This window comes from Petromyzon marinus, chromosome 3 (genome assembly GCF_048934315.1).
Source record: "Petromyzon marinus isolate PM22_M1 ecotype Great Lakes invasive population chromosome 3, UKy_Petmar_22M1.pri1.0, whole genome shotgun sequence".
NCBI lineage: Eukaryota > Metazoa > Chordata > Hyperoartia > Petromyzontiformes > Petromyzontidae > Petromyzon > Petromyzon marinus.
In genome coordinates, this window is record NC_133669.1 from 9,269,244 (window position 1) to 9,281,061 (window position 11,818).

Sequence of the window (11,818 nt, forward strand, 5' to 3'; positions counted from 1 at the left end):
ACACTTTACCCCTAAACGCCCAATTTAAAAAAAAACCCCGTCCCGTTGTTTCAACTGCCGCGCTCGGAGATCGAACCCGAGTGGGGCTCTGGTTTGCAAAATCCAGCGTGCTTGCTAACTGCCCCACGACAGCAGCAGTATTCTTACATGCGCGTGCGTGTGTGTTTCTAAATACTGCATCTTGAAACGGTCCTGAGCTTCCATCTAGGTCGACTCAGCCTCGAATGAGTTCCTGCCGCGGTGTGTGAAGCATCATCAGTGCCGCGGTGTGTGAAGCATCATCAGTGTCGGAGACAAAGGCGTGCGGGAGCGGTGTTAACCACGCCGCCCAGCACTCTAACAGCACTTGCCCCAACATAGTCTGCAAGGCTACATCGGGGGGACGGGGGGGGCATACTTTTGTCATTGCTTCGGGCATGAGTATATGGGTGCATGTGTAATGATTTCCCGCTCACGGCCAATACCAGTGACGACTATCTAACCCGGTCCTGGTCCCCCTAACCCCCCCCCCCCCCCTAAGTCGACTCAGCCTCGGCGAGAGGCGTCAGTCAAGTTAGGGGCAGGAGTCGCGATGGCTGGCGCTGTCGCGAGGGTGGCGACGGTGATGTTGGTGGTGATGGTCGTCGTCGTGATGATGATGGTGGTGATGGTGGTCGTCGTCGTGATGATGATGGTGGTGCTGGTGGTCGTGATGATGATGATGATGGTGGTCGTCGTCGTGATGATGATGGTGCTGGTGGTCGTGATGATGATGATGGTGGTGGTCGTCGTCGTGATGATGATGATGGTGGTGGTGGTCGTCGTGATGATGATGATGGTGCTGGTGGTCGTGATGATGATGGTGGTGGTGGTGGTGTAGCGGTCAGCACGCTGCGCTACGAGCCCAGCGACCCGGGTTCGATTCCCGCTCACGGCCAACACCAGTGACGATTACCGGAACCGGTCCGGTGCCTCCCCTGGGTCAACTCAGCCTCAAATGAGTACCTGGTTGGGTGTGTAAAAATCGGCACTAGGGAGACAAAGGCGGCCGGGCGTGGTGCTGGGCACCCACCCCCCCTCGTGTGCCGTGCCGGCCTCCCCTGCGGTTGGTGCTCGCTGACAGCACTTGCCCCAACAGTCTGTTAAGGCTGTACGGGGCACCGTTGTCTTTGCATTTATTTCTGTGCGCGTTTCACTCCGACGAGGTACGAAAGTGGTCAAATGTTGCCGCATAAAGTTACTAAGTTACCTCTGTCTACTCAACAGGGAATCCCAAATCTATGCAACTAACATTACCGTCCTGAAGGAGACCTATCAGCCAAAACGTCAACGACTATATATTTGTATTATTGCTCAGTTTAAAAATCAATCATCCTATTAATGTTGCTCATTTCCACTAATTTGCCAAGCCAATGCTGGTGTACCCACGCCGTGCCGGTTGCTGGGGGACTTTTGACCATACTTCACCGCGTTCGTTAGTTGAGGACGGTGAGGAGTTGGAGGGGGATTGGGGGAGGGGGGCAAGCCCGGTTCAGATGCCACTCGCCACTGATGTCAGCCGTGGTGGGGAATGACACTCAGGGCGCCGAGATCACAGCGCAGTGCGCGAACCACAGCGCCACCGCTCCCTCCCCCACCCCCTCCATCGCTTATTGTCACTATGAGTGCAGCAAGTAACTCAAACTGTGGCATTCCAACTTGTCCCCGCCATAGGAATGTGGAATCCCCCCCCCCCCAGCCAACGGAGATGTGTATAACCAACCCAACGTTTCAGACGCCTCGTTATAGCTCTTGTGTCGCTACTACCACGGCGACTGCTCCCACCAACGTCACCCGTTGATTCCTCTCCACCAGTGTCGACGACTCGGCTCACCAAGCTGACTGTCTCCTCTCATCCGCACCGCGTTCAACCACCACTGCAGGTCACGACAACTCACTCGCTCGCTCGATCGCACAAAGTTCCCACCCCCCCCCCCTCCCCGCAAAGCCTTAACACGCAGTCGGGGCGAGTGATATTTGCGGTGTAGCACCACTTGAAGGTGGCCAGCACCGCGTCCGGCCGCCTTTGTCTCCCAGGGTGGCGATGTTTACTACACACCGCACCAGGTACTCGTTTGAGGCTGAGTCGACCCTAGGGGAGCCCCAGCACCGGTCCAGATAATCGTCGCTGGTTGTTGGCCGTGAGCGGGAATCGAACTCGAGTCGCCGGGTTCGTAACGCAGCGCATTGTTTGTCCTACCTTGGGACTCCCCTCCCCAGAGTCTACTCCCCACCCCCACCCCCCAACTCCTTACAAACTTTTCTCAATTCCCAGGCACTGGTCAGCTTTCATCTAAGGACCTCCGATGGCGCTGTTTGTTGTTGGCTCCTTGGCGTTTTGATTCTGTGCTCGACGAGCAACTGAGATTTTGTTTTGTTCGTTGCACTGTTTTGAAACCCGAAGCGCGCGGTGGATATTCCGTGCAGTGCGCAGTCCGCGCGATGGGTGTTTGAGTGTGGGAGGCACTGGTGATGGGTGGATTTGGGTGTCCGTGTGGGTGGGGTGAGGACGAGGGGGTGCAGGGGGGTCCGAGAGAGAAAGGGGGGGGGGGGAGGGTCTAGGGAGGTGCAGTTGTAAGAACTCACCAATCAACACGCATACTTGTCGACTTGACCCACAACCACACCCCAACACAACCTCCCCATCATCATCATCACCACCTCCCTCTCCTCCCATGCGCAGCCCTACCCCACCGCATTGAGGGGTGGTTGAGTTAACTTCCCGACTTGTATACACACACAGACACACGCACGCGCGGACACACCGAGATGCATAAATACGGCTGAGACCCCCTCGTGAACGCCATCAGTCACTCGAGCTGTGACCGCTGCGCACACGCGCGCACCTGAGACGCACGTGGCCCAGTAACCTTTTTTTTCCAATCCGTCTACCCGCCTAAGCTATACCTAAGCGCTTACCTACCCACTCGCCTACAACTCTCGCCGCCTGCGTAACCCGTGGAGAGACGCGAGGGGAGAGGGCAACAGCGCTAAGATGTGCGCACTGTCGGTGTCGCTCAACTCTCGATTCGGCGCAGCCATGCAGGGCGCTCACTCCGCCAGTCCTCCTCAACCCAGACTCGGGGCCGTGTACCCGTGGGGCGAGCAGACCGCTCCAGTATCTCATCAGCATGACCACCACCACCATCAACATCAGCATCATCACCATCAGCAGCAGAATCATATTCATCAGCAGCAGCAGCACCAACAGCAGCAGCAGCCGTGCGGGAAACTGAAGAGTGAGTCGAGAATACGCAGACCCATGAACGCTTTCATGGTCTGGGCTAAAGACGAAAGGAAGAGGCTCGCTCAGCAGAACCCGGACCTTCACAACGCCGAGCTGAGCAAGATGCTTGGTGAGTTATTTGGGGTGGGCGGTAGGAGAAGAGAACGGCGCGGTGGTGCGGCTCCTCGCTGTCACGTACGCGCTCACACTCAACTGCAATCCGAACACGCGTGCAATGTATCTCCGATGTGTCTTCGGTGCGGCGCGCGCGCGCATTGCTCGGCGTGTTGTCCGACGTTTCTCGCGACGTGTTGGGAACTTACATATGGTACCCTAAGGAGCGAAACGTCGGACATCACGCCGAACAACGCGCGGTAGAACCCGACAGGCACAGCCGAGAGCTGTGCGGCAGCAAGAAGTTGCGCCAGTAGCAGATGGGGATATCGTTGGGGGGGGGGGGGGGGGGGGTTGTATGTGTGTGATTTGGGTTCCATTGCGGCGCTTGCCAATAACACAACAGCATTGAACCGTGGCAGAAGGCCGATGAGTCGATGGACTCGAGAGTATGAAGGATTCATCTCCACACGGAGAGACGGACAGAAGTCTGGCTCATTTACCTTGCTCTTTTTATTCTTAAATGACCACTGCGGGTGACTGGAGTTGACAATTAAGTTGAACTCGTTCCATCATCGCTGCGGGGGGGGGGGTCTATAAAACGTGTACCGTTTTGTGGAAAGTCCCTATTGGTTGTGGGGTTGTGTGTGTGTGGTTTATTTACGGCCTTGTTTCTGTCGTAAAAATGTGGAATTTCCACACATGCTCAAAAGGCGAAAAGGATGAGCGCTGGCTACTTTGAGCGGCAGTGACACTTCGCCTTTTGATTTAGTTTCATCTTAAACTTACGAGATTTGTTCGTTTGTTTTTCGTTCGTAAATATTTTCAGTCACATTTTGTTATTGGACGTGGGCGGGCGCGCGCGTGCTATTGCGCGCCTTCTTCTACAAACACGAGAGCGAGAAAGAGAAGGTGCAATCAAGTTCAGAAAAGTTTTTAAACTTGAGAATTTGTTTTGTTATATTACAAAAAAGAGACTTAGGATATGTAGTGGGGCTCTCATCTTGGTTACAAGATGCAATTGCTTAATTACAAAAAAAAAGTTTGCTTGTGCCGACAGGTCGAGATCAAAAGTATCTCATTTCAAGGGGAGGTTCTGGATCAAATGCATTCATCTCGACAGCACAGACGGGTCTCGGGACTCGAGTAGAGAGCGATGCGTTGAAATTCAGAAAGAGGATAAGATCGTAAAAGACAATGTCGCAATAGGACAACAGTTATAATGCGACAATATTCAAAATTTGATTTAATAATAGGAATGGCACATTTCAGCAGAAACAAAATCGGATAAGTTAAAACGCAGAATTAAGTATCATAAGTTAATGTTTAGTTATAATTATTATATTGACACATATTTTCCCATACTCTTTTTAGGATGTTTGGTTAATTTCCGTCAATAAGTGTTTAGTATTAATCTGGTTAGAACACAGCGCCACGAACCTGGTCATCTTGAGTTCGATTCCCAGTCGGGGCTAAACATCAGTGGGGAGTGATTTCTGAACCAGTCTCCCTCCATGTCACCAACCAACCCGCGCAGAACAGCGTGGTGAAGTATGGTCAGTAAAGCCACCATGATCGACGCGGGCGTGGAGAGCATTTTTAATCCGGCGGGAGATTGACAAAGGCCCGTAAATAATGATGCTGACGACGACGACGATACTAGGTGTATTAATAAAAACACACGCGCGTGTGCGTACAAACAGCCCGTGTACGAACAGGAAGACACGCGCAAGTCCGCGTGCTGTGTATCCACACAACACACACACACACATCTAGAATGCACACAGGGGGCACACAACATGCACTCAAACACACTCGCAGCTTTGCACGATCCACGCGGGCGCGCGCGCCTGCTTGTCTGCCTGTGCGTCGTGGTTTGGCGGATGGTTGCGTGAGTCGTGGTCCCTCCTCCTCCTCCTCCTCCTCCACCTCTTCGCTTCTTCTGCACCGCCGATTAGCACGGTTGGCTTAAGTGCGGTGCGAAAGAAGTCCATCACCCATACATACATAAATACTCATCATCCTCCTCCATCTTCACCCCCTCTCACCTCTCACCTACTTGCTCTCATCACTCCTCCTCCTGTTATTGCTGTTGCTCCTCACCTGTCCCCTTCCCATCATCCCTCTCCTAACCTCTCACCTCTTCGTCCTCCTCCCCCGTGTACAGGAAGGTCGTGGCGCTCCCTGAGCGCGGATGAGAAGCGCCCGTTTGTGGACGAGGCGGAGCGGCTGAGAATCCAGCACATGCAGGAACACCCCAACTACAAATACCGCCCCCGGCGCAAGAAGCAGGCCAAGAGGCTGGCGGCCAAGCGCCTGGAGGGCGGAGAAGTCCTCCAGGGAGAACCTGCCCTCGGCAAGAGAGTCGGACTCATCGGAGCGGGAGGAGCGGGAGCCGGAAGCGTTGGCGCCCTGTCTCCACCTCTGCCATCGATGAGCCAATTCAGAGAGCATCAACAACAGCAGCATCAGCAGCATCAGCAGCAGCAGCATCAACAACAGCAGCAGCAGCATCACCCGCATCAGTTTGCCATGGCCGAGAGCTATGGTTTGCCCACGCCCGAGATGTCACCCCTGGACGTGGTGGAGAACGAGCCGGCCTTCTTCCCCCCGGACGACGGAGGTCTTCTGATGCAGGGCTACGGAGACTGCGGGGCGCAGTCGTCCTCTGCTGCTCATCATCATCATCTTCCTCCACCTGCTCCTCATCATCATCATCAACCGGGTGGGCTGAATGCACTAATGCACCCTTCACCCCTGAGTTCCAACATCTATTTCAGTGAATACAACTTTGATCATCAGCAGCAGCATCATCATCATCAGCAGCAGCAGCAAAGCCAGCAGCAGCAGCACCATCATCATCACCAGCAGCAGCAGCACCTTCATCATCACCATCAGCAGCAACAACAGCATCACGTCTATCCAGGATCGCCCGTCAGCATGGGACAGCTGTCTCCACCGCCGGAGCCCATCCCGACCGCCCTGCCCGACTCCCTGGAGCACCTGAGCCACAGCGACCTCCTGGAGGACGTGGACAGAGACGAGTTCGATCAGTACCTGGACAGCGCCGCGGCCTCCGTGCCGGCCGCCTCGTTCGGCCACTGCGTGGGCGCGATGTCGACGACGTCGCAGCTCTCGTCGTCGTCGTCGTCGTCATCGTCGTCAGCGTCCTCCTCCTCCTCCTCCGTCGGCGGTGACTCCAACCTCATCTCCATCTTCGCGGACGCCACCGCACTTTACTACAGCTCGCTGAGCTTCCACTAATGGGGGGTGGAGAGGGCAGAGGGCGAGGCTGGGGCTTGGAGGCAATGGGGAGGACTCCGTCGGGAAGATTCACTGCACCGTCGCGAACTGCCAAATCAGCGTCACCGTCCTCGCTCTCATGGACAAGAAACATCCAAATCGTAATGAAGATACTGGCCAGAGAGAGAGAGATTTACATACACTGCGTATGCAATTACACGCGTGCACACAAGACAAAGATCCCCCGTATAGTGCTGTTAGCGAGCACTTATGAAGGCCGGCATGGCACACGAGGCAGTGGGTGGCCAACACCACGCCCGGCCGCCTTTGTCTCCCCAGTGGCGATGTTTTACACACCGCACCAGGTACTGATTTGAGGCTGAGTCGACCTAGGGGAGGACCGGTTCAGATAATCGTCACTGGGTGTTAGCCGTGGACGGGAATCGAACCCGGGTCGCGAGGTCCGTAGCGCAGCGCGCTAACTGCTGCACTACCGCTCCCCAGACACACACACACACACGCGTACACACACGCGAACACACACATGCCAAACACAACGCAGGGAGATCTGGTTATCGATACCAACCCCCCCTCCCCCAAATCAAACCGTACAGAGAAGTCAGAGAAATACAACAACGCTACCCTCCAAAGTCTCTACGCGTCTCGCGGCGCCGTCACTTGCACGACATCGCAAGTTGGCCGTAGGAGGAGGAGAGAATTAGGGAGCGGTTCGTCCAAAATCGGTGGGGTATCTATACACGGATCGCGCTGCGTTATCCCCCACACGTTAAACCCCTCTCGATGTGCATTGTTAAACCCCGTATGATGTCTTCGTTTTAATGTTGAATCTCGTCAAAAGTTTAAACATCATCCCTCCCCCCACTTTACCCCCCCAACCAACCCCCCATCCCCCACGATAAAACACGTGCAAGTCCATAAACCGACGCAATAACGCTGTTACATGCTCTGCCTTTAATGTTATTCGTGCAATGAGCGTGTGGGTTATGGTTCGAGGGCAGCAGGATTCGAGATAATCTTGGGTTAAACGGGATATTCATTATTAGTAATCGTGATAATGTGTGTGTGTGTGCGCGCGAAAACTCGTGAGAAAATAATGGTTTCAACATGCTCTGCATGTCAAGTTGGGATCGCCACACCTTGGCACCATTGTACGATTGGAGGGTCTCCTGTCAATCAATGATGAGTCACGGTTAAAAAAAATTCAATGCATTTAGTTTATTGAAACGTGGGGACCTCTATCAAAAACGTTTGGCCAGTGTGGAAGAGTAGGCCAAATATGTACCCTATCGAAGAGGTCGTTTCTGCTTTCTCTACCCCCCACCACCACAATCCAGCAGTGGATTGACAAAGAGAGCTGTACTTGATGTACATTCGTGCATTACGAGTTTACTTGTCAACAGTACACTACACTGACATGTTTAAATACCCCAATATGGTCGTCGTAGGGATAAGCTAGCCTCTGTCTGCCACAGCGTCGGGGAATGTCCCACTGCTGATATAAAACTGTGCACAACGGTAGCACGCTCATCTCTGTACGACAAGCCATCGTACGGTGGAGGTGGTGGTGGTGGCGGAGCGTTATGCATGGGAAGGGAAAATTCACCGAACGGAGGCTCTATTTATTTATTTAATTGTCCATCGTTCAAACTTGTCCGCCAAACAAAAACAATAACACGCAACACAAGAAATGTTTGCCCTTCAATTTTGACTCGAAACTTTCGTGACTGCAGGAATTCATATTCCTTGGTTCTTTGGGTAAAGTCACGTAGATAGAAAAAAATAAAAGTAAAATTAAAAAAAACAACGACGTTTCGATCACAACACAAGCGATCATCATCAGGAGGAAAAAGGGGGAAGGCTCCTGAAAAAAGCGTTGCCTTCAGGAGCCTTTCCCCTCCTGATGACGATCGCTTGTGTTGTGATCGAAACGTCGTAGTTTTGTTTTTACTTTTGTTTTTTCTATCTACGTGATTTTTACCGATAGGACCAAATAATGTTTGTCCTTCAGTTACAATCACCCCCCCCCCCCACACACATGTCTCGAGACATACACACATTATTATATTATGTACATATTTATATTCGTTCTTTTAATGTAACGTGGCAACGAACCGGGGGGAGAACCTGTGTCTCGCTGGGTCTAAAGGGCACCTCGCCGCTCGCGAGAGGCCGCGAGACAGCGAGTTTCAGGGCAAATATATCCACCCGTCACGCGGACCTCAAAGTGTGTCTTTGTCGTGATGATCGATGCGATGTTGTGTAACCCGAGCAGCGTGCCAATGCTGAACCAACGCTGTTTGGCATTTTTGGTTGGGACCGTCGAATCATCATTGTGGCCCAAAAAACGTTGCTGGCACAACGTTGTTGACACGTTGGGACCAACTTTGTCCCGAACGTTCCCACGTTTAAATGGGTATGTTGTGTAGTGTGTGTCGTGCAACCATTACTGTATTAATCGGTGCTCGCTAACAGCAATTGCCCCTAAACAGACTATGTATCCCATAAGGGAGGGGGAGGGGGGTCATAGGTTTGTGTTGAGTGTCGAGCTTTGAGCGACATTTCACGTGCCCAACACGTGCACCTCGCTTGGTGGCGACACAATGGTAATAATTGTCGTTTGTACGTAAATGTGTATCATCGCCGTCATCGTGAGTGATTGTCTATCCACTGCGACTGTGTTTGTGTGTCTGTGTGTGTGTGATTATGGGGAGCGGTGGTGTAGCGGTTAGCGCGCTGCGCTATGAACCTGGCGACCCGAAGTTCGATTCCCGCTCACCGGTGACGATTATCTGAACCGGTCATGGGCCTCCCCTAGGTCGACTCAGCCTCAAATGAGTACCTGGCGCGGTGTGTAGTAAACATTGCCAATGGGGAGACAAAGGCAGCCGGGCGTGGTGCTGGCCACCCACCCCCTCGTGTGCCGTGCCGGCCTTTATAGGTTCTCGCTAACAGCACTTGTCCCAACAGTCTGTTCAGGCTATACGGGGGATCTTTGTCTTCTTTGTACATTATATCGTCTACGCGAGTGTGGGGGTGGGGTGATGCATTATGAATAGTGAAGACACCGTGCTACTGAGACCTGAGCGAACCCACTTCGAGCCCTGACTTCGTGGTGGCCAACTGGAATCTCAACCTGGCCAGATCTACCCTCCCCCTCGGTTGACTCTGCCTATTGATACCAGCACTGGAAATACAGATATACATACACAGTCGTTATACTGAGAGTGACAAAGGCGACCGGGGTGTGGTTCTGATCGTGAGTCGTTCCGGCCTTAATAGGCGCTCGCTAACAGCGCTTGCCCCCCCTCAATTAATCGATCCGGCTAAACAGGGGGGGGGGAGTGTGAGTGAGTGTGTGTGTGAGTGTGTGTGAGTGTGTGAGAGTGAGTGTGTGAGTGTGTGTGAGTGTGTGTGAGTGTGAGAGTGTGAGTGAGTGTGAGTGTGACCCGGTGTGACAATGATGGCACCAAGATGTTTAAAAATTAATATTTTACTCGGGGGTGAGATGGTGTTTATTTTATAACGAGTGACAACTACTGAGGAGGAGCGGGCCTGTTGGAGTATCGATGTTAAATAACTTTTCTCTTGTAAACGTGTTACATAGCGATATATTTTTTTTCTTAAGCATTTTTGTACAAAAGTTAATTTCATCAAATGTCGCGGGAAAGGGAGGGGGGGTATTATTTGATAAATATAATGATGATGGTAACAATAATAATGTATCATTTACTGTGTTTTAATTATTATGTTAAACATTCCTTAACATGAGCGCTCGGCTGGAGCTCAATGTTTGAGATGGGGTTTTTGTTGTTCTTTGTGTTCTATTAAAATGACATTACTGCTCCCGTGAGTGAAATGTGAATTATTTTGTAAAATAATGATTACAATATCAATAACAATAATTGTGAAAATAACGTACACGAATCTTCCAAATCCATTGCTAGATGAAGGCCCTCCCTCCACGCCGTGTCGTTTCGTGTGTGGCGGGTTGTGTGACCCAACTTTGGAGAGCGGTGGCGCAGTGTTTAGCGCGTTGAGCTCCAACCCTTGCAAACCCGAGTTCCATTCCCGCTCACGATGCCTCAAATGAGTACCTGGCACGGTGTGTAAACATCGCCATTGGGTAGACAAAGGCGATCGGACGTGGTCCTGACCACACCGCCGCTTCCACTCGGGCGACCCGGCATGCACTGAGCACCTTGGAGTTCTGAATTAATTAGCATCGGTAGACAAAGGCGGCCGGGCGCGTGGTGGTTCCGACAACACCGACTCACCCACCCCCCACCGCCACCACCACTGTCCCCTCGTTGTGTCCGGGTTAAGCGCGCTGCGCTACGAACCCGGCGTCCCGAGTTCGAGTCCCGCTCACGGCCAACACCAGTGACGATTATCTGAACCGGTTCTGGGCCACCCCTGGGTCGACTTGGCCTCAAATGAGTGCCTGTGGGTGCGGTGTGTCGTAAAGATCGCCGCTGGGGAGACAAAGACTGCCGGGCGTGGTGTTGGCCACCCACCCCCTCGTGTGCCGTGCCGGCCATCATAGGTGCATGCTAACAGCACTTGCCCCAACAGTCTGTTGAGGCTATACGGGGAATCTTTGTCTTGACGCTGCTAAGTGCGGGTTGGTGGTGAACGCGGGAAGCCTAAACGCTGGAGCATGGTTATAGTTAAGCCTGCTCCCCTGACTGTTCACCACCTAGCCCCCCCCCCCCTCATCCTGTGCGATCTGTTATGTATGTGCGTATGTATGTTGAACTTCTTTCGCACCGTACGTAGCCAACCGTGCTAGGGACAACTGAACACAAAAAGCAGTTCTAAAGAAGCGAGTTTGTCAATCTAGATTATTTAAAAGTGCACCGCTACCAGTGGCTTCATAATGTCGGGAGGAAGAGCGTTCCAGACGGCCCGCGGAAACGTTTCTGAAATCGATGCGGTGACCGGTCTTTGTAGGGGTGGTCGCTCATCGCTGCGCATTGCAGATCGAGAGATCCCACGGGGGGGGGGGGGGGGGTTGGCCGCCTCCTGTGCCATCTCTAGCAAGGTTCAAATGTCGCCTGCGCTGCACTGAACGGGTTCGACTCCGTTCGTGGGGCGTTCTCGTGCCGATAAACACCGGGGCCAAATCAGCGGCATTTGTTGAGCAGGCCCAAAACAAAGCCTGCTGATGAGACTCGGAGACGTTAAGAGTCGGTTTTA

The 11,818-nt window shown here is 53.0% G+C and overlaps 1 protein-coding gene across 1 annotated transcript; it reads left to right on the forward strand.

Annotated features, from left to right (window-relative positions):
- The first annotated feature begins 2,700 nt into the window (after window positions 1-2,700).
- On the forward strand, window positions 2,701-10,465 carry LOC103091844 (transcription factor Sox-18B). The gene is made up of 2 exons (XM_032972922.2): window positions 2,701-3,374; window positions 5,526-10,465. Exons 1-2 carry the CDS (start codon window positions 3,014-3,016, stop codon window positions 6,620-6,622), a joined length of 1,458 nt encoding a protein of 485 aa, XP_032828813.1. The 5' UTR covers window positions 2,701-3,013; the 3' UTR covers window positions 6,623-10,465.
- The last annotated feature ends 1,353 nt before the right edge of the window (window positions 10,466-11,818 follow it).